The sequence below is a fragment of the Phoca vitulina genome, unplaced genomic scaffold, assembly GCF_004348235.1.
Source record: "Phoca vitulina isolate PV1807 unplaced genomic scaffold, GSC_HSeal_1.0 scaffold46, whole genome shotgun sequence".
In the NCBI taxonomy this organism is placed as follows: Eukaryota; Metazoa; Chordata; class Mammalia; order Carnivora; family Phocidae; genus Phoca; species Phoca vitulina.
Genome location: NW_022589749.1, coordinates 196517 through 220729, shown reverse-complemented (window position 1 = coordinate 220729; position 24213 = coordinate 196517). Strand labels below are relative to the sequence as shown.

Here is a 24213-nt window from a genome sequence, read left to right as displayed (position 1 = left end):
TGATTAATGCTTCCTAAGAGTGGTTATGAACCTAGGGCTCTCAGTAGAAATCTCAATGATTAAAACTTTCATCAGCTGATACCGGAATTATCAATAGTATTTTACCTATTCTACCCAGCGTTGAGATAAAGCCTAGAGGTCTGATTTTATCAAATACTCATTCAAGTACAGCTATAAAACTGGGCAGTTCAAAATCCTTACACCTGATTACTTCATTTATCACTGCCAACCCCTTTCAAGTTCTCTATTTAAAATTTCTCAGGCAGCCTTCATTTGTAAATATATAATCCACAAAACATCTGAGTTGTACAACCACTAAAGTTCCTCTCTCTCAAATAAGGAGGGAAAAGAAGAAGCAACTAGCTTCTGGATTTTCCTTTGTATTCCATTCCTAGGGCTGCCTGGTAGGACAGGGATTTCAAGAGGATCCAGTCTCAGCATTGCCAAGTTCAGTAGAGAGAATACTCGGTGAATGATCTTGGGCACAATCCTAGTAATAGTAGGTTGAACTGTATGAAATCATTTCTGTAGGTCAAAAGAGTAGACCATCGGTAACTGCATATGGCTCAACCAATGTCAATGCCTCTATATTAAGGAAAACTTTCTGTCCCCTTTCAAACTCTGTAGAATCACTGTCAAGGATTCTCTCCTTGATCTTTTCAATGAATACACTTATGTGAGTCATTATTTCCAGAACCAGAATTAAAGCAATTTAAAATTTTAATTTTTAAGCATTTTTTACACGTTTGCATTAAAATGAAGTATTTTAACAGCAGCCAACCAAAGAATAAGTATCAGAATTATTCCACTCTAACTCAATTCTTGTTAGTCATGTTTCTCTTCACAGAGCAGTAAGTTTTCACACTTTCAGAGCAATGCTTCTTCCACCTCCAACTGAAATCCATACATATTGAGAGAAACTCACCTGAAACTACCATAGACTATAAGTAGAATGGAAATCAGAAATGTAGACACTTGACTGGAATCCACCAGGGAATAGGCCCTAGAGAAATAAGAGGGGAAAAAAATTAGATCACATGCCACAAGTCCTCATGGAGTTTACAGTCTGGTGGAGTTTCATTATTTTTAAGTTAAAAAAAAAAAAGTGTAAATTAGCATGAACAAAACAGCATAATTAAAATGAGATCTGCTTGTTTAATATAAAGAATACATGTGTAGGTTCACAGCTATTATTAGTTAACACACTCAGGATGTTAAATGATATCAATGTAAAAATCCCACCTCTCTATACCACATATGCCTACAACATCCACTCCCAATTTAAGAAGTACCAAAATATCTACCATCACTGTGCCAAAGGTAAAAGTCTCAGTGATTAAACTGTTATCAGTTTACATTTGAACTGTCAATAGTATTTTACTGCTTTTCCTCAGTGATGAGGTGAAACCTGTATCTCTCTCCTGAATTCCATTTCCATTTTTATAATTGCCCACTGGTTCTCCCCACCTGGGTGTCCTACAGGAGTTTTTCCAAGACAACAAGGTCCAAAATTAAAGTCAGTATTCTTCCCTTCATATCTGATCCTCTCAAGGAATGGAATCACGATTCCCTCAGTTCAAAGCCAGAAGTCGGCTGCATCCTTGACACTCCCTTCTCTTACTTCACACATGTAACAACAGTCAGCAAGTCCTGCAACTGCCACATCCCCAACTACCCCACTTCTCTGAATCCTACTGGCAATTCTTTAGCTCCCTTCTATAGCTTAACCAACAGAAATCTTGTGTGTAAGTCTGTCTCCAGGAGTTAACCCTTCATACTAATCATTCTTGTTAGGGATTTTCCTAAAACAAACTTCTCTTCATTTTTTCATTCAGCAAATATTTAATGATGCCTCTGTGCCAGGCACTCTGCTAGCAACTGGGGATACAATAACAAACAAGACTGTCTTGGACCCTCACTGAATGTTCTAAAGGAATAAAAAAAGTAAACTCCATTCTTTCCAAAGGAATGAAAACAAAAAGTTAACACAAGCAAGTGAATATAATCATGGAAAATGTCATAAAGGGGAGAGAGACAAGTACAAGGTCCTCTGAGAATACATAATAGGTGGATCCTATGGAAGAACTGGGCAGAGATGGGGGGCTTTCCTTAGGGGAATAGATGAATGAGTGAGATACAAGACACAATAATGGACTTGGTGATTGTTTACGGGAGCTAAGAAAGCATTCCCAGCTCTCTGCTGAGCAGCTGGTGGATGGCTGTATCATTAAGCAAAAAAGGCAACATATGGAAGCAGATTCCTTGTATGTTGGGTTTTGGACTGTTGAGGAGATAGGTGGATATGTTTGTCTAGAGCCCAGAAGCAGCTCTAAGCCAAAGATATATATTGGGAGCTCATCACCTTCAACATGGTAATTGAAACCATAGGTGTGCGTGAGACTGCCGAGCAGTAATGAGAAGAGGACCTGGGAGGAAAGCCTGAGAAACTTCTAAAATATAAAGGCCAGGAAGAAGGAGAAGCTGCAAAACACACAGACACACCCCCCAAAATGAAAGAGAAAGAGGAAGAAAACCCAGGATAGCAGGGTGTGATGAAAGTGTTTCATACAGGCAGCAGGATCAGATGGGTGCCTGAATTTAAACCCTTGCTCTACCACTTACCAGTAGTTACTCAACCTAAGTTCAGCTCCTTCACCTATAAAATGTGAATAATGGCACCTACCTTAAATAGATATTAAACAATCAAATGAGGGGTGACTGGGTGGCTCAGTTGGTTAAACGTCTGCCTTCGGCTCAGGTCATGATCCCAGGGTCCTAGGATCGAGCCTCACATCGGGCTCCCTGCTCCACGGGGAGCATGCTTCTCCTTCTCCCTCTGCCCCTCCCCCTGCTTGTGCTCCCTCTCTGTCAAATAAATAAAATCTTTTTAAAAAAAATCAAATGAGACAATTCCTATAATGAGCTGAATACAGTAAGTACTCAATTAATAATCATTCATTGTTAGTATTAGGAGGGAGAGGTCACCTGTGCTGAAGTCTGCAGAGATAGCAAGTAAGATAAAAACCGGTGTCCACTGGATTTATTTACCATGTAAGTCACCGGTGACCGTAGCAAGAACACTTTAAGGTGTGGTAGTGACAGGGGTCAGGTTGGAACTGGCTGAGAATCAGAATTAGGCAAATGGGTACTGACATCTTTTTCAAAGGCACGAGGAAGGGAACAGCAGTGGGAGGGGAATGTAAGGAGAAGAAAAAAAATTGTTTTAAAGATTTACTTATTTGAGAGAGAGAGAGAGAGAAAAAGACTGCATGCACGTGCAGGGGGCGGGAGGGGCAGAGGGAAAGAGAGTCTTAAGCAGACTCTGTGCTGAGCGTGGAGCCCCATTTGGGGCTCGATCCCACGACACCCTGAGACCACAACCTGAGCAAAACCAAGAGTTTTGCCTTAACCGACTGAGCCACCAAGGCTCCCTGGGTCTGAATTTTTTTTTTTTTTTTTAAGACAGGAGATATTCAACCTTTTGTGTATGCTCAGTGGAAATTATCCCAGTGAGGAGGGAAAGACTAGTGAATACAGAGGAGAAGTTTCCTTTATCTTTCTAAAAAATAGGACACAGTGAAATTTCATGGTAAGATACTGTGATCTGTAGTGTCATTTTTTTGATCTTCAGTTTTTAGAGGCACATACTGAAGTAACTCTGGGTGAAATGACAGGATTTAAGGTTTGCTTTAAAATGTCCCAGGGGGGAAAAAAAAAGGCAGGGGATAGATTTTTTTAAAGGCAAAATTATTTTTAATTATTGAAGCTAGAATGATAGGTAGATGGGAATTCATTATAAAGCTGACCCTTGAACAACCCAGGGGTCAGGGATGCTGACCCACCTTCACAGTCGAAAATCCATGTACAACTTTTGACTCCCCAGATACTTAACTATTAACTACTGTTGACCAAAAGCCTTACCAATAACATCAACAGTCGACTAATATAATATGTATTTTGTATGTTATATTACATATTGTACTCTTATAATAAAGCTAGAGAAAAGAAAATGTTAAGAAAATCATAAGGAAAGTACATTTACAGCCCTGTAGTGTATTTACCGAAAAAAAAAAAAAAAAGAATCCATGTATAAGTGGACCTATGCAGTTCAAACCCGTTATTCAAGAGTCAATTACACTCTTCTGCTTTTGTGTATTTTGAAAACTTCCACAATAAAAAGTTAAAAAAGAAAAAAAAACCTTTTTCACAGTTAACGTGAAAATTGGTAAGACAGTTAAAAGTGTGAGAGGCAGATGAATACAGGAACGTCTGTTCTGGGTCATGAGTTCTGAACCACAGCATCCCACTGAACCACCCCTTCCTAAAATTTCACTCAGCAGAGGGAATGGAGATGCAGGAGACAGGACAGCCACCCTAGCCTCTCTGCTAGCCTGTGTTCAGCAATGCAGCTGTTGGCGGACCAACGTGTCCTCTTTTAGACAGACAACCAGACGACGTAGACAGGGCTTACCCACCACAAGACTACATTTCGTATATTACGAAAACTTATTCAATTTCTCTTTATTTTAGAATTATGTTTCTTTCTTCAACATAATCACTTTTGTACATATCTCTTCTTAAAATTCTGAAAACAAATGACATCTGTTTAGAAGGAACATTTTCTTAAAATTAAAAACAATTTTTTGGAAAACATCATATAATCATATGGTACAAAAATCAAAACTATGTGTATCAAAAGGTGCACACCAGGAAGTCTCACTCCCATCTAGTTTCCCCAAGTCCTCTTTAGATAACCACTTTTATTAGTTTCTTGTAGAGCTTTTTAGAATATATAATATACACATATTATTTCTCACCATTTCTCATACAAAAGGTAGGACTCTGTACTCCCCCTACCCTCCTTTTACAATATAGCCTAGAGATCTTCCTATATATCAATATGTGCAGATTTTCTCTTCTTTTTTATTTTCTTTAAGCTGTATAGTATTCTATTGTGTGGATACACTGAAAAACACAGGGTGGTTTTTTTTTTTTTAAACAAATCCCTTTTAGATGGACACAGTGGTTGTTTCCAAAAATTCTCTTAACTGCACTTCTACAAAAAAAGCCGTGTAAATTACACCTGCAATGCACACATGAAATGACAAGTCTGTGTAGAACAGAGGTCTTAAAAGTGAGACTGCCGGATCACAGAGGAAACAGACATGCAATTTGATAGATATTGCCAAACTGCCCTCCAGAGAGGTTGTATCATTTTGCATTCTCACCAGCAACTATTAGGGTTCCTCTTTCCAAAGCCTTGCCAACAGTGAGTGTCATCTAATTTTGGAATTTTTACCAATTTGACACATGAAAATTGGTATCTCAATATGGCTTCCATTTGCATTAATTTTCTGATGTAATTAAAAATTTTTAAATTGATTAAAAGTGAGCTTAAGCAGCTTTTCACATGATTAAAGGCTAGTAGGCATTTTTAAAAAAATTTAAATTTTTTTTCCAGATTCCAGGGTTATAAAAAACAGGCAGACTTTTTTTTTTTCTTTTTTCTTTTTAAAGATTTTACTTATTTATTTGACAGAGAGAGACACAGCGAGAGAGGGAACACAAGCAGTGGGGAGTGGGAGAGGGAGAAGCAGGTTTCCCGCCGAGCAGAGAGCCCGATGTGGGGCTCGATCCCAGGACCTGAGATCATGACCAGAGCCGAAGGCAGACACTTAATGACGGAACCACCCAGGTGCCCCCTTTTTTTTTTTTTTTTTTTTTAAAGGATCTTTTCTTTTGCTGGTGTTTTACTTGGATTGGATGCCCTGGCTTTTTTGTACCCTTTGTATTCTGAAGCCTATTGTCATTACCTAAAAGGTAGATTAGAGTCTAAACTTCCCAAACTCAGTATCTTAAGATCTCATACTATTGTTTATTCCTTTTGCTGCATCTCTCAAATCAGTGGAGACTCTCCAGAGACTCATCACTTAAGACTTCTAGATGTCTGGGGCTGAACTGTTACTAAACCAGCTCTTTGTCTTCCACAGATCCTCTGGGCTGTGCTCTTGTCTCTGTGGCTGCCCATCTTGTAGTCACTGACTTTCTTCAGTCTTTTTCAAGGCAAGGGTTTGACCATGTGCAAAATGCCTTCTAAAGAGGCTACCAGGGCTACCAGCCAATAAACATGTTACCCACTGCAGAACTAAATGCATAGTTTCAGAAAATGGCTTCTTTTAAACAGTTTTATTTTTCCAATCTATACAAGAAAATTTGGTGAAAGCTGACTCCTGATATATCCATGGTATTTTATAATTTATAACATTTAAAAAAGTTATTACATTGCAACTGTACCAAGTATCACATAATTAGAAGTTATGGCTTATTTGAAATGTCATATATTTTCAACTCAAACTACCATTACTGAAGTTTTACAAAAAGCTTTTTAACACAAAGAATTTATTATACAGAATATGGTTTAAAATTAATTTTAGCCAATTTGCATTTTAAAAACAGTACTGATTTTCTTTTAAAAAATTACAAAAATGGGGCGCCTGGATGGCTCAGTCAGTTGAGCGTGCGACTTTTGATTTCAGCTCAGTCATGACCTCAGGGTTATGAGATTGAGCCCCACGCTGGGCTCCGTGCTGAGCTCGGAGTCTGCTTGTCCCTCTCCCTCTGCTCCACCCCCCTGCTCACGTGTGCACTCTATTTCTCTCAAATAAAAATATTTTTTAAAAATTACAAAAATAATTCATGTTTATTGTAACAATCCAAATAACAGGTAAGAAGCAAAAGTACAACTGCCTCCTCCCTCCCCCTTCTCTGCACTCCCATTCCCTAGGAGTAGACACTGTTTACAATTTGGTGTGTGCATCCTTCTATATAAATTGCAGAATGTATACACAGCCATAAAAACAGACACACACATATTCTATAACTTACTCTTTTTGAAAACTCAACTACATACCAGGAGCTATTCTTTTCTATTGCCTTACCTTATTGGCCTTTGGGTATAAAATTAAGACATAGAAAACCTGACAATATAGAAAGCATTCTTCTTTTTCTTTTCTTTGAGAGAAATCTTCTAGGTTCAATGAATACAACTTTTAACCACATACACACTATCTAAAAATTCTTATTTCTGAGGTATTAACAACGGCAGGATCTCTCAATGCTTCACACTTTTTCATCTCACTTTACTTTCTAAAATTAGGAGGGTAGACTGTTGTTTCTAACCTCAACAGAAACAAATGGATGCCTGTGCCTGTGTTGCTCTTTTTCGTCAATTTAAGATTTAGTGAAGACAGGAACACTTCTATTGCCCTTTTTTCAAAGGCAAGCTATGGAATCCCACAGGTAAAGATAACATCCATATCCTGACACTGAACAGTCAAATCTCCTGTGAAAAACATGAGGAAGCACTGCATCTTGTGCTCTGGCAGATGCGCTCTAACAACTCCTGTCAGGCCTAGAGGCTATCAAAAACATTGATATTATACATAATATTACATTTCAAACGTGTATAGAAATCATTTTTGGAAAATAACATCTGCTTACAAAATGTAAACATGCTAGCACATTTTGTCACAGACACTGAACACGTTAGAACATTCTGCTATCCTAAACAACTTGACGATGAAGTTTTTCTTTTTTCACATTTACCAGAAAACCTTCTGCCACTTACATTCTCTAAGTTTAGGGACTTAGTCGCACAGATGCATTATGTTTTATGAGTCACTTATGTTTACTTCACTAGAGGTTGCCCGTATCAAGTTTAAGTAGCAATATGTACACTTTACTATTAAGTCTTTAAAAATCCCTGAGGACAGAAGGAACTATTTAGCTGATGATAAGCCTAGGATGTAGTTAGAAACACAAGTTCTCCCCCTCACACCAGCTGTCTTAGCCAACAGTCTGCTGGGTCATGTTGTATCTTAATCAATACAAATAGATAATTACAAAAATAGCAAAAGTAAAGATCGAATGGAACATACACTCAAATATCGAACTGCACTGTCCAATATATATATAGCAGCCACTAGCACTAAAACGGCCATTAGCCACTAGCCACATGTGGTTTAAATTTAATTAAAAATTTGGTTCACTGGTTATACTAGTTGAATTTCAAGTGTCCAACAGCTGGTGGCTACTGTATTGAATGGCCAGATAAAGAATATTTCCATCAAAGCAGAAAGTTCTCGTGACTGCACTGACATATACTTGTATAAGAAGATGCCCATATTTTATTTAAAAACTGGGCTTCTGGGGTTTTCTTGGTGGTAAGAGTAACATCCGACATTTTACTGAGTGCTTAATTCTCACAACCATTCTGTGAGGTTAGGTCCTACATGTCCACAACCCCTTAGCCAAAACAATACCTTGTGAACAGATGTGTTGCAGAATTCCAAATTTTTTGGATCTTACACAGAAAACACCCTCACTGGGGTCTAGTGCAGTACCCCATAAACAAATATTAATGTTTCTGTAGTGAAACATGAATAACCACACTAAATAAGATAAAGATTAGAAACCGCTTCGTATCGGCTTAGGTCAGGTTTTGCTTCCAAAAGAATTACAAAAAAACTCTGGGTTTTCAGAATTTGGGGTTTGGGAACTGTGGACCTGTGTGATTATCACCATTTTGAGGTGAGGAGCCAGGTGCAGTTCTGAACATAGGCAGCCTTACTCCAGAGCCTCCCAAATTGACTCGATCATCTGATGACAAACCTGGGAATCAGGAAGCTCCAGTTTCTTTCTATCTTTAATTATACTATAACTAGCCATGTGATCTTCCCTGGGCAAGGCTTTACATCTTTCTGGTCTCTATAAAATCCTCTTTTGGCCTAGATAAACTTGAAGGCCCAGCTAATTTTTATTTTCAAGATTCTAGGTTTTTATATATTTTTCCTCCAAAATTTTAAGTATTACCAAAAATATTTCTATGTTGGCTGATCACTGGCATGTTATAGGTAAATTAGCACTGTTTTCAGACCACTGAAAACTGATTATTTGCTTTTTTTTTCTGAGTTGACACCCAATGTTACATTAGTTTCAGGTGTACAACATAGTGATTCGCCAAGTTTACACATTATGCTATGTTCACCACAAGCTACAACTGTTACATACAACTATTATAATATCGTTGCTTATATTCCTTATGCTGTGCCTTTTATTCCTGTGACTTATTAATTCCATAATTGGTTGGTTTAATCAACCCAGGGAAAATCCTTCTCTTGAGTCACTTTTTAAAAAAATTGGCCAGCCCTAGGGTCTAACCCACAGCTCTTTTGTTCCTCACTGCTGATAACGATGGGAGAAGAGGGCCTCATCCATACCACTCTCTCCTCTTCTCTTGGTCCACAAAAAGAAGTGAGGAAAGAATCATCAGCACTTCCGAAGTATGCAGAGATCCTAGAACTTTACTACAGAATTGGGGTCTGGGCTTTGGGGGTACAACCAGAGTAGGGGAGGCAGGAAGGGAAAGGTATTCCAAGGAAAAAGGGGAGGTAGTCTGCCAATTCTAGGAAATCAAAGCCCTGCAATCTTCTTTATTTCACAACCTCCTCCCATCGCCTACTTCAAACTCCCAAAGCCATCAGCAGAAATGTTCCATCTCTCAAGACCTCCTAGGGAGGTGTTTTTTCCAGAGACTTGATGCACATTAAAGACAGGAATACACTCTACACCCCGAAACAAAGGAATTCCTACTGAAATTTAAAAAGAAACTAAATACCTGTATTTGAGACATGCTAAAATCAGGTTAGCCAAATGTACTTAAGACAGAGGTGGGAGACTTTGCCAAGTGATGTATTAGTACAGGTTAGCTATTGAGGTATTTTATATGGTCACTATGAAAACCCCTAATTCTTTCACTACATTCTCCCAAGCCTTAACAGACAAAGACAAAAAGCTACCAGAAAGTTCTCTCATATACAGTAAAGATTATATTCTACACCCTAAGATTTTTAGAACCATGCTGGATTTTATTTAGTAATTACTCTACAAACATCTATTTCTAGCTGCTTTACCAGCAAGTGCTTATAACACATATCCTGCTAAAAAATCATGCCAAACTGAGACACAGAGAGTACTGTTCTATAATGTGTTCTATGTGTCAGCTTTCCAGCTATACAATGAAAGCATTCTTATCCATCCAACAAACCAAGCAACTAATATTCCAACCCGGCACAGATAGTGCCCTAAACTAGCACTTTGCAAACTTTTTCATCTTGTAACTATTTACACTCTTGAAACGAAGATCCCTTAGTGTTTTTGTTCCTGTGGGTAATAACAATTAGAAATTAAAACTGAGAAAAATTAAAAACATTTACTAACTCATTTAAATATAACACAACCATTACATATGAGCATAATTTTTTAAAAGATTTATTTATTTACTTTAGAGAGAGAGAAAGAGAGCAAGGGGGAGGGGCAGAGGGGGAGAGAGTCTCAAGCAGACTCTGCCTTGGGTTGGCGTTGAGCTCAGAACCCAACACGGGGCTTTATCTCACGACACAGAGATCATGACCTGAGCCAAAACCAAGACTTAGACGCTTAACCAACTGCACCACCCAAGTACCCTGAGCATAAATTATTTAAAAGAAAAAGAACTATTTTCTAAAACAAAAAAGAATTTAGTGAGACAAGGGGCATTCTCTTACATTTCCTCATACCTGTTTAATGTCTGGCTTAAAAGGAAGACAGCCAGACTCTTCATACCTGCTTCTGCATTCAGTCTGTTGCCATACACTGCTTTAGTTGAATGCTACAGAGAAGGAAATCTGGCCTTACATAGATGGGTAGTTGGAAAAGGGAGAGGTATTGTAATAACATTTTTAGATAAATGAGGATACTCTTCTTTGATACTACACTGAACTTCAGCAAGTGGTAATTTCTTAAAGGTTAGTTTCAAAGTGAAATCTGAAACCGTTATCAGTGAATTTTTGTTATTATGTTAAAATCCAATGGATTATATATTATGTTAAAATCCAACGGATTATGCTGTACTTTGAATGGATCTTCTACCCATGGATGATTTTTATAATATCACATATTGGTCATCTGGAAAACACTGATTCATTGAGTTATGTAGCTTTTCCACATGTTGTCACATTTCGTTATACAGTATCTGAAAAACCACATTTGTTAATATCATTCCTGAGGCTAATGATAACAGATACAAATTTTACAAAATTCTAATTTTCACTAAAAAGTTCAAATTTCATCACGGGCGAAAGTACTGTGTGTGTGTGTGTGTGTGTGTTTTAAGTGACAGGCTCACTTTATTCATTTTGGAGAAACTGTCAAACATCAAACGGTAGTAACTCTAGTTTGTCCACTAGTCATTCTTTAAGTAAAAACAGTGTTCCAAGAAAAAAGCAGCCAGTTCAGCGAGCATCTGACATGACTGACTGCACAAGTGTTTTTTCAAGAAAACCAATGGTACTTTAGTAACAGCAGAAGTGCTTAATGAGAACTTTCCATTTCATTATTAAAAAATGTGTTCTCAATCAAGGGCTGAGATTTCATAAAAGTAATTTTCACTGCTTCACCCTAAGTGAAACTGCCTTTTTTTCTTTTTTTAACAGTGTGTGCATGGTGGTGAAGAATATAGTGATTCCTAGTATAGTCTGATGACACTACCTTGATTCCTGTTACAGCCCAGCAGTGGTTTTAACCATCACCACTTTTCACCATAAGAAAAAAAAGAAAAACTCAAAATGAAAAAGACAAATAACTTTAATGGCATTATGAAGTTTGACCCTATAGCCCCCCTAAAAGGGTCTGAGGAACCCTGAGGGATTCAAGGACCACACTTTGAGAATTGCTGCCTTATACATTTATCCACAAGCCCTGGCTATACAAATGGCTAGCATTTTCTCATATGCAATTCTAAAATCACAAAACTTCTTGTTGAAGTAGTGAACAATTTTTTGGCTATGCAAGATTTTTGGCTTTAAATATGATATGTAAAATGACTTATATACAAGGCCTTAGAAATGCAACAATCTTTCCCTTTAAGGTAGAGTATGTTGGAAGAGGATTTAATTTGTATTTTTTTAAGGTTTTATTTATTTGTGTGTGTGTGTGTGTGTGTGAGAGAGAGAGAGCACACACACGAGTGAGGAGAGGCAGAAGAAGAATCTGAAGTAGACTCCGCACTGAGTGGGGAGCCCGATGCAGGGCTCAATCTCACAACGGCGAGATCATGACCTGAGCCGAAACCAAGAGTCAGAAGCTTAACCAACTGAGCCACCCAGGCGCCCCTTAATTTGCATCTTTATCTAAAATATTTGTCTAACATTATAATGTCCACAATCCCCTTCCACATTTTTTCCATATTATAAGGAAAAAAAAAATGTATCCTAAGCTTAATAATGGAATAGGTAATCTTATTAAAATTTTAATAAATTAAATCTTTATGTGCAAGATACAAAGTAAGACACTTAAGATGGTTACAATCTACTAAGAAATACACAGCATAAAAGGTGACAGAATGTAATGTTTTAATAGAGAAATAAAGTGTTATGGGAGGTGCTATGGGTTGCCACCTACCAGGAGTGGTCCAACTATGGCCTACTGCTAGTCAGGAAACACAGTCCAGCTCACTGATCCAGGTATTGTTTATTGCTGCTCTAGTGCTTCACTGGCAGAGCTGTAAAGTTGTGACAGTCTCCACATGGCTCACAAAGCCCAAAATATTTACTATCTAGTCCTATATGGAAACAGTTTGCTAACCCTTGTATACTGTTGTTACTGTGCAAGGCCACCTGGCTAAGAGGGCCCGCAAATGTTAAAATACAACCTACCTCTTCCTCCTAGAGGATGCAGCCTGACATTGGGCACAAAGTTTGATGAGCAGAACCTTGTGTCCTAGTGGGTGGACGCAACTACCTGGTGGGAGGGTCATCTTTTCCTTTCACAAAGGTGACTGTTTATGAGCCTGAGTCCACTCGGCCAGGGAGGCACTACTTCCTGCTTTGCACAAAGAGCTGTGTGTATGTAGTCTAGCAAGAGTCATGAACATCTGAGTCACACCATGAAGATGGGTAGATTTCCAATATCAAAATATTTCTGGATCAGAAATGAAGAATTTTCATTCTTTCATATCCCTTCATTAGCACCAAACACTTTATGGGAAGAACATATATGAGATGTACCATATGCTAATATTTTAAATTTTACCCAGCCAGTACAGTAAAAAATTATTTCCATCAGAAATGCAAAATCTGTGGACTGAGCAAATTCCTATGAAAGAACGGTATTAGTCTCTAAGGCAGTAAAGATGATTTGAAGTCATTTTGTTTTCAGATGGATTTTACTGCGTAGGACAGGTTAAGAAAGGGTTTACAGTGCTCCAGTGAAACAGAAAGACCACCCCATACTGAAGGATTCCATGGCAATATGCTTCCATTCTTTCCTGTGAACTACTCTTTTAGACAAGTCCTCATATTGCAATTTCAAAAGCATGTGCATTTTTTTGTGATTTGAGCATACACTCAGCAACATAATTGTGACCTCTGTGTTAATACACCAGCAGCCAGAAATAGACCTGTATTAGCTGTAACAGATATATTTTTAAGGCAAGGGAAAAACCTAGGCAATTGGTTTTCTCAAAGTAGACAGGTACAAGCTGGAATAAAGTAGTTTGTGTATTTTCATTTGACCAAGGAACTCACATTTTCAGAAAAGAAACTTATAACACAGCTTTTCAAAGACATTTTGTATTATTATTCTAATCTCAAGATTGCCTTAGAACTTGAACTAAATAAACTTCTTTACAAATTTACAAAAATTTGTGTTAACATGCTGGCCAAGATTAGTATTTCATAAAGGAACTGTTCCTGGATGTCTAAATACTCTCTCATGATATATGCCCATAGAACTAGTAAGGCCTATGTATATACCCAAAACAACTGAAAGCAGGGACTCAACAGATAACTTGTATACATGTTCATAGCAACATTATTCACAACAGCCTAAAGATGGAAGCAACCAAAGTGTCCAGCAATGAATGAATGGATAAAGCAAATGTGGCGTATATATATACAACTGAGTATTATGCAGCCTTAAAAAGGCAGGCAATTCTGAAAATACGGCAAGCGAAATAAGCCAGACACAAAAGGACAAATAGTGTTTGATTCCATTTTATGAGGAGCCTAGAAGAGGTAAATTCGTAAAGAGAGGAAGTAGAGTAGAGGCTGCCAGGACTGGGAGTTATTGTTTAATGGGTACAGAGTTCTGTGTGAGATGATGAAAAAGCTCTGGAAATGGATAGTGATAATGGCTGCACAACAACCTAAGTCAATGGACTTAGTGCAACTGATCTGTATACTTACAAATGGTTAAACTGGTAACTTTTGTGTTGATTTTATCACAATAATTCTTTTTAAAAAAACAAGAAGGGGATTATTTTTTAACATTGCTCTTAAAAATATGCAGCAAACTGATTTTCACTTCATGAGTCTCATTACAAGATTATTCTCTGCCATTTAATGCTGATAATATAATAACTTTACATATTATTCTGTAAACAAAGTCTTTTTTTTTTTTTTTTTTAAAGATTTTATTTATTTGACAGAGAGAGACATAGCGAGAGAGGGAACACAAGCAGGGGGAGTAGGAGAGGGAGAAGCAGGCTTCCCGTGGTACAGGGAGCCCGATGCGGGGCTCGATCCCAGGACCCTGGGATCATGACCTGAGCCGAAGGCAGACGCTTAATGACTGAGCCACCGAGGCGCCCCTCTGTAAACAAAGTCTTGAAAGCATGCACACAATTCCAAAATCTGGACTTTAAGAAGAAATTTGCAATGCTACAGGGGTGCCTGGTGCCTTAGTCAGTTAAGCATCTGTCTCTTGATTTTGGCTCAGGTCATGATCTCAGGGTCTTGAGATCAAGCCCTGCTTCAGGCTCCACGCTCAGCGGGGAGTCTGCTTGAGATTCTCCCTCTCCCTCCTCGTGCGCTCACGTGCTCTCTAAAATAAATAAATAAATCTTAAAAAAAAAAAGTGGATGCTACAGGTTGACACTTAGTCATTTCCTGGTACCTAACCTCTCCTAGTGACAAATCTATTTCCATAGAAAAGCAAAAAGACGCCTTACAATTTAAGTCACAGTGCCTCCATTACTTCTGTCAAGATAAACCAGAGTTAAAAGAAAATGTCCCAGAACAAGGGGAATTTCTAAGACCGTCTAAATTTCAGTAAGAAATCTCCAATGCCCCATGAAGTTACTTCTACCTTCATAGACTATGGTCACCACAAATTCAACACATCTAAAACCAAACAAATCTCCCATCACCTTGCAAAATCTAACATCTGTTATTCGCTCCAACAGTAATAACTGCTTCTGTCACTGTCCCATCCTATCTAATGCATCACTGCATGCATGACTATTGAAATTAGTACTCTGATAAGTGCTGGCACGCCAAGATAAAGACCCAGCCCCCTATCACCCAACAAGAATTGTCTGATAAGGAAAGAGAGAAGTAAAGAGGCTATCAAGTTAAGTGGACAGGTGTAGAGGCTCAGCTTGGAGGCCTATGTGAGAGTTTGGTCTGCTGGGAGATTACAAATAGTCCAGTAGTTCAGCTGGGCTAGAGAAGACTAAGAGAAGCAAGAGATGTGAGGGAGCAAGCATGGATGGGTAAAACAGAGCAAGAGAATGAGCAAGAGCTAGAATGTACTGCCACAAGAGAATCTGTTGGCGTTTACAATGGCTAGGGGAGGGGGAGAGGGTGGTGATGTAGTGAAAAGAAAAACGACCAGAAAGGTTAAACAGGCCAGGTCCAACTTTCTAGGGATTCAGGCTGGATTACCATCTCTGCTAGTGTCTTCTTGACACAATCTGGCTTCTGCCCTCAATACTCCATGCAACATGCTCTTCCTCTCCCCAAGATCAGCAACAATCTTATTTCATCTATTAAACTTCAGTCAGTATCTTACTTGACATGCTCCCTCTGGCCCCTTGCAAGATCTGACAACAGTGACTGCCTCCTTTTCCTGAAACAATTTTGTTCCAGCTTCCACAGTTTTCTTCTGGATTTCTTCCTATCCCTCTGGCTCCTAAACTTCTTAGTCTCCTTTTCCTCTGCCCATCAGGGTTCTGTCATCAGTTCTCTTCATTTCTTATTCCACACATTGTCTTTGGGTGACACTGTCCACTGTCATGTGTTCAGTTACCATCTCTACAGGCTGATGACGCCCTCCTCTAAGCAATAACAATCTTCTATTAAGTAGTGCATCAAGCAGATGAAGTAACTGAAACATAGGGAGGTTAATCAACCTTTTTCTTTTTATTACAGTCATTGTGTTTTGTATAATTCACTCCACTATGAAGAAATTTTAAAAGGATAGCATGGAAAACTATTACAGGAAGAAGCAGGCTAAAGAACAAGTTATCACATAATCCCACTTTTATTAAAAATGGGACTATTTCACATTTTTGTATTATGTGAATTTTTAAAATAACACGAACATTTTTAAAAAACTGTGTTTAGGATCTTAGAAGACATGTTAAGAAAAAGAAGTGCTTGTGATTTCTGATTTGGCTATATTTTTCATTTATTTTTAACCAAATGCTAAAAGCTTGTTAAGCTAAAAGCTCTAAGCTAAAAGCTCTACAGTTAAATGTAACATCCCATCTATAGAATTTATTTTTAAAAAGCCAAATTTAAAGATAAAAGTTTTCTTAAACTTTAAAAGCACCAACATTACAATTACATACATATTTTAAGATTTATTTAGTCATACAATCACATCAATTGAGATCCTGATTCAGCACTAAATGCTACTTGCAGGTAAATGTTATTTTTCTGGTTACTGACCCCTCTTTTGACGCAGGAAATGGCAACAAACTCTCACACTCTAATTCATTTGAAAAGGCAGCTTAAAAAAATTTTAAGCAGCTACTATAAGATTTTTTTAAAGATTTATTCACTTGAGAGAGAGAGAGAGAACAACTGGGGGGAAGAGGGAGAGGGAGAAGGAGACTCCCCACTGAGCAGGGAATCCCCCCACCCCCCAATTCAAGGCTCGATCCCAGGACCTGGAGATCATGACCTGAGGACCTGAGCCCAAGGCAGACGCTTATCTGAGCTACCCCGGCGCTCGTATAACAGAATTTTTTCAAAAAGATTTTATTTATTTATTGAGTGAGTGAGTGAGCGAGAGCCCACGAGTGGGTGGAGGGGCAGAGGAAGAGAGAATCTAAAGCAGCCTCCCTGCTGAGTGCCAACACGGAGCCCAGCATGGAGCTCAATCCCATGACCCGGAGACCACGACCTAAGCCGAAACCAAGATTAAGACACTCAACCCACTGAGCCACCCAGGCGCCCCTGTAACAGATTATTAAGAACGCTTTTAGAAAGTTTATTTGCAGATGGGGCTGAACAAACATTAAAGAGTAGACAGACCCCTCAGTCACTTTCCCATAGTATGTCCTCCCTTATATAACACTATCTTAAATCTACTGGACAGTCATTATATTTAGTAACACAAATGGAACATCTTTATTACTAAAGTCTTAAACTCTGGGAAGAGGATATAGGTACAGAAGGAGAATAATATCAATAGGAGCAAGTCTCTCTTGTCTCACAGAAGAGTGGAATTCCAGAGAGACTAACTGAAAGATTAGCTTCTATTTAAGTGAGCAGGTTACATATGGTATACTAGGATTCTGGGTTTGTCATTAGGATTTTATCTGCTGGAGTTTTTTTTTTTTTTTTTTTTTTTTAAAGATTTTATTTATTTGACAGAGAGAGACACAGCGAGAGAGGGAACACAAGCAAGGGGAGTGGGAGAGGGAGAAGCAGGCTTCCCGCCGAGCAGGGAGCCCGACGCGGGGCTCGATCCCAGGACCCTGGGATCATGACCCGAGCTGAAGGCAGACGCTTAACGACTGAGCCACCCAGGCGCCCCTATCTGCTGGAGTTTTAACCTCACCTAGAAATACTACTTTTGTCAATGGAATAAAATCATAAAAATGATACAATAATATTTTGGAAAATCAATCAGGTAGAAATATTCAATGTAGAAGGAAGGGGTAGAAGAGATGAGACTGGAATGAAGGAGACCAACTAAAACTCTTATAAGAATCCAGGCCTTAAGTGAGAAAGCCCAGATTAATAAGAAGTGGAAACAGAAGAGGTAATACAGTTACAAACTATATTTTGAAAGAAATACCAGCGAGATCCAGTGACAACACTGGGCAAAGGGAATGAAGGAGAGACAAGAATGAAAATTTCTACAGGATGACAACAGTGATCCGGCCACTTAGCCTGACAGTGGGGACACCTGACTGGACACCAAAATCCAGGTCCGGGTACCTCACACTGGTAGTAGAGGCAGCTGGAAGTCACAAACCAAGACAGAAGAATCCTCTAGACATAGACCGTCTCCTTCTGGTCCGATGCTTCCCTAATCAGCAAGCCCCGGCAGCCTGCAATACCCAGACACTCCACCTTCCTAATAAGGAACTAAGATACTCTGCTATCTTTTGACTTCAAAAGCCCTAATCCATTTCCTCTCCTTCAAATCTCATCTCCTAGAGCCTAGACTCTGCTGGACTGGGTTCACTCTCTGACAGCAAAACATTTTCACCCAGCATTTAATCTTTGGTTTCAATTATCCTGAACAGTGGCACAATGGAAATTAGGAATTACTACAGAGAGAGTTTAGAGCTGAGGGGAAAAAAAGGTCATTTGGGGCTACAACAAAGAAGAGTTAAATGCTGAGCATATGTACTGAGCAAACTGGGGCAGTGAGACAGATGCTAAGGAATTTGCCCCAAGTTATACAGAAAGTGTCAGAAACAGTATGTGAACACAGTATGGCTCCAAAGGTCCACACTTCTAACCACTACCCCATATTCTCTCTCAAAAAAGCAGAAGAGCGTGAGGGTTGAGAATAGGCCATTTGGTTTAAGAGAGATTATAGGTGATTTTCTAGAGCAGTTTCCACTGAATGGCAGATAGAAAGTGGAAGTGGTTAAGTCCCATCACTGCTGGAGGAAGTCTAGGACTAAACACTGGAATGCAACTGAATGGTAATATGAAAGATAAGCAGGGTGACTTTGTTTACTGACATACTTTCAAAGATGGGAGACCTATGCCACTTGGAATAAAAGGAAAATGGAAATTCTTAGAGAAAGAGAGATTGAAAGAGAGATTAAGGGTAACCAGAGGAGAGAAATGATTATGTGGGCAAGATTCCAGAGAAAACAGGAAAGAAGGGGTTAGCTTTAGAGAGGAGGAAAAAACAAAAACAAAAAAACAAAAAAAAAACAAAAAACCACCTTCTCTACCAAGACCAGAAAGGTCAGATAAGCAATAATGGGCTGAAGTACAGATGCGGTTTTATGGTACTCATGCCAGAAGGTCTCATTCTTCTCCGTAAAGTAGGATGCAAGGGTTAGTTATTCAGTATGAAGTGAAGAAGGTACAACAAGTTCAAAGAAAAGAGCAGGTTTGGAAGTACCGTAACCAGAAATTTCCTTAAATTCAAAGCTTGGTTTCATAAGATAAATTAATCATGTACTTTTATAAGATTCATGTTAGAAACTCTTCATATTGAATTAATATATGAAAAGGGACTGTTGAATTCCCTTGAAAGAATAATGAGTATCTAAGCACTGTAGAAACCAGCCAGGTAAAGAGGCCAAAGAAAGACATCAAGCGTTGGGTGAGGTGAACTGTGTGGAAGATTTCCCAGAAGACTGGTTGAAAAAAGGAGGTATTTTAAGCAGAAGAAATGACATATAAAATGGTAAGAAGATGGAAATGCACAAATTGACTTGAGGAGGATAAATACCTAATAAAAATATGAGAACTGGGTCAATGAAACATGTGGAGTGGACAGAAGTGCCTTGTGAGATAGTACAGATAAGACAACAGGCTCTGTAGTCAGATGTCCTAACTCTGGTCTTTTGCCAACTATGACTTTGGGCAAGTTACTTCACCTCTCTACTCTTCAATGTTGTTACTTGTAAAATGAGGGTGATAATAATACCATCACTCTCACAGTTATCTGGTAGATGGAGTGTTAATGTAAGTTTACTGTTCATGGGAATCACATATTCTTCAGCTAAGGGATGATGAAAAGAGAGAAGCTGGGAAATTTATTTTAATAATTCTATAGAGGGTAAGAGCTAATATTTACTAAAGATTTGGCTCATTCTGAATAATTTTGTTATTTAATCCTCCTTACCATCATAGGAAATAACTTTTATTATCCCTAATTTACATATAAGGAAACTAAGGAATATGGAGGTAAAATATCTTGCTTAGGTTACAAAGTATTAAGTGATAGAGTCCAGATTCAAATCCAGACAGTCTGGGTCCAGAAACTAGATCTGAAGTACTCTGTTTACTCTGAATAGCTGCCATTTTGGATTTCCCAAGTAAAGGCTTCCTTCTATTAGTGAAAATAATCAAGGACTGACTGCAGATACAATTGTCATTTTCCAGCAGACAAATAAAGATCAGTTCCAGGGCCTAATTTTTTTCCAGAGAGACCCAAAGCTATGCTGAGTGACTATAGTGACTTAGGGCTGCTTGCAGCAGGGAGGTGGGGGAAGAAATGTTAACCCTGTTGAGGTTAAACTCTTTTTACCTGATTTTACCTGAATTAGATATTACTCCAGAGTATGAAGAAAAGACATACCTATCCTTAATGTACCAGGTGCCAGGACTGGCCATAGATGAAGGTCCACAATAGGAAAACATCAGTAATTTGTGTGACAACTAAATTGGAGGTAATTCAGTAATTTGCCTCCAAATCAGTAGTAAAGTATAAGGTTTCCAAATAATATATTTAAAAGTAAAAGCTTACAGGATTCTGAATGTTTTAACATTACCTTTTATTCTATTCCAATATATTTTATAAGGAATCTAAGACCAGAGGTGCTGAGACTGACTTCAGAACCTGAATGTTCTATTTACAGCATGTTAAAAATGGCCAACATTCATCAACTCAATGTAAAAGGCAATTCATTGTGCAACATTCATGTAACAAGTCTTCCAAAACCAATTAAAAAAGCTTTGTTGCTGCTTTCCCAATATTATAAACACATGTTTACGCTAAGGTCATACTTGAATTCCAAGTTCCCCGTAGCCCCACCCCACCCTTATTTGGACAGGAGCCCAACTTCCACTCCTGAGCTTGCAGAGCATAGACCCTTGCAGAAAGAGAAATGCAGTTGTCTACTTCACCACTGCCTTGATCATACCGAGAATTTAGGGATTCAGAAGAAACAGAAATGGTAAGCCAAAACCTTAATAAAACTGGTCACAGGTGAGCTAATGTCTTACAACAAATATAAGGGTGATAACAGGAAAAGATCTGGCAAACTTCAGTATCACTAAACAACAACAACAAACCTCTTAAATAGTGTTTCCCAGATTCTATGGGACAAAAGTTTCTTAGGCAATTGAATTGATTTGCATGACTAATACTGGTCGGTAGTGGACAAGGAGGTTTGTTAAATGCTGAGCTATACAAAATAAACTTAACTGCTGTGGGTTTTGTTTTTTTTTTTTTTTTTAAAGTAGAGACCTTTCTGGGGGCGCCTGGGTGGCTCAGTTGGTTAAGCGACTGCCTTCGGCTCAGGTCATGATCCTGGAGTCCCGGGATCGAGTCCCGCATCGGGCTCCCTGCTCGGCGGGGAGCCTGCTTCTCCCTCTAACCCTCCCCCCTCTCATGTACTCTCTCTCTCTCTCTCATTCTCGCTCTCTCAAATAAATAAATAAATCTTAAAAAAAAAAAAATTATAAAGTAGAGACCTTTCTGACGCTCATCATATATTTTCCCACAGAACTTACACTTCTCCCCTTTTTTCCTTAAGAGCAGCTTTTATATTCTATAACACACTTTTGGAGAAACTGCTCTAAAAGGAGTCTTTTTGCCTACACAAACCCAGGTAAAAACTTGGTCTCTAACTCTTCATTCAGAAACTAAACACAAATAATAACCACAATCATAATAGCAAATATTTCTTAAGCATTTATCATGTGCCAAATATCATCCTTCGGTACTTTAATTTCATTATTTAATTCTCATTACCACCCTATGAGCCAGGTAACTTTCATTATCCCTAATTTAAGATGATGAAACTGCTGACCAGAAAGGTGTTCAAAACTTGTTTGAGGTGCCTGGGTGGCTCAATTGGTTAAGCGTCCAACTCTTGGTTTCAGCTCAGATCATGATCTGAGGGTTATGAGATCCAGCCCCATGTTGGGCTCCCTGCTCAGCGGGGAGTCTGCTTGAGGTTCCTCTCCCCTGCCCTTCCCCCAACTCATGTGCTCGCTAAAATAAATAAATAAATCTTAAAAAAGAAAAAAAAAGAACTTGTTCAATGGTACAAAATTAGTACAGGACAGAGTCTGGATTCAAATCCAGACTATTTGAGCCCAGAGCTCTAAAGTACTCTGTGCTAAATAACTCCAAAAAGCAGACACTTTGTTGTCTAGAGAGGACTCTTCTGTCCTTAGCAGTAACAAGAATATTTAGTTCCCGGGCGCCTGGGTGGCTCAGTTGGTTAAGCGACTGCCTTCGGCTCAGGTCATGATCCTGGAGTCCCGGGATCGAGTCCCGCATCGGGCTCCCTGCTCGGCAGGGAGTCTGCTTCTCCCTCTGACCCTCCTCCCTCTCATGCTCTCTGTCTCTCATTCTCTCTCTCAAATAAATAAATAAAATCTTTAAAAAAAAAAAAAAAAGAATATTTAGTTCCCTGTTTTTTTCAGAGCTACATGCAAAGAATCGGTGACTAAGGTCTTTAGCTGGAATTAATCCACTTTTACTACTCTAAAAAGATTCAGATCAATTAACTACTGTTTAGGACTCCAGGGAGCAGGGCGGGGCAGGAGACACAATAAAAATATACTACTAGAGACAGAAATAAGAATGAGAAACCATAGATGATTTAACTTAAGAATTTTCAGATTAATCTTTTTTTTTTTTTTTAAGATGTTATTTATTTATTTAATTGACAGAGAGAGAGAGAGACAGCGAGAGAGGGAACACAAGCAGGGGGAGTGGGAGAGGGAGAAGCAGGCTTCCCGCGGAGCAGGGAGCCCGATGCGGGGCTCGATCCCAGGACCCTGGGATCATGACCTGAGCCGAAGGCAGTCGCTTAACCGACTGAGCCACCCAGGCGCCCCAAGAATTTTCAGATTAATCTTGAGCAAAAGTGAGATATTCATAAGACAAATGTCAATATTTAAAAGTCACACTTCTAAGAAAAGACTATTTTTAGTTGGTAGCTATAATGGGTATGGGACTCTATTCTATAACTGGAGATTTCTGCCACTTATGAGGATATTTTCAGAGGAAACTGTTGACTAAGAGTCACATTCTTGTTTAGAGTTTAAATTATGGTGTTTTAAAAGGTTGGGTTATATAGATTTTCCAAACTTTCCGTTTTCCTCTGCATACATATGACACAAACCCTCAAACAAGTGTTATCTAGCTTCCCATAAATAATAAACATGAGAAAAAACTTTAAAAGGGGAGTAGTAATTCTTTAAAAAGTATCCAAGCAACCAAACCAGGCCCTATCTGAAAGTCCTGTGAGACCAAGAAATTACACTGCTGTCATATAATAGTAACAATTACAACAGCTAATATTTTGGGGGTCTTACTATGTGTTAGACATTGTATGAGCTGTTAATATCCAACTCACTTTACCTTTACAACATCCCTTTGAGGAAGGCACTATTATTATCAGCTCTAGAGATAAAGGGATGGAGGTGCAGAGCAATGAACTACTTTGCCCAAGAAGGGAGCACAGCTAGCAAGCCGACTCAGGCAATCTGGCTCCAGATCCACAGGTCGTGCTCTAAACCACTGCACAATCTTCCTCCTCAACTTTGCTTATTCCTCAACCACAGTACAGGTCATTAAGTTGTGTATGATGGATCAAAACACACCTTCTAGGGGAACCTGGGTGGCTCAGTCGTTAAGCATCTGCCTTCGGCTCAGGTCATGATCCCAGGGTCCTGGGATCGAGCCCCGCACCAGGCTCCCTGCTCAGCGGGGAGTCTGCTTCTCCCTCTCTCCCCTCCCCCCACTTGTGTTCCCTCTCTCACTGTGTCTCTGTCAAATAAATAAATAAATCTTTAAAAAAAAAACAAACCACACCTTCTAAGTGCTAACAGTAAACAAAGCACACGTGGACCATTTTCCAGGATAAGCTACATGCTAGGCCATAAAAACAATTTAAAAGAACTGAAATCATATTCTCAAACTACAATGGGATTAAATTAGAAATTACCC

The 24213-nt window shown here is 38.8% G+C and overlaps 1 protein-coding gene across 1 annotated transcript in view; it reads right to left on the bottom strand.

Annotated features, from left to right (window-relative positions):
- The window catches only part of SPPL3 (signal peptide peptidase like 3), a 139665-nt gene that overhangs the window by 42845 nt on the left and 72607 nt on the right, over positions 1 to 24213 (bottom strand). Inside the window, exon 2 of the mRNA XM_032431559.1 lies at positions 926 to 1003. Coding sequence (XP_032287450.1) covers positions 926 to 1003 — 78 coding nt within the window. The remainder of the gene's footprint in view (positions 1 to 925; positions 1004 to 24213) is intronic.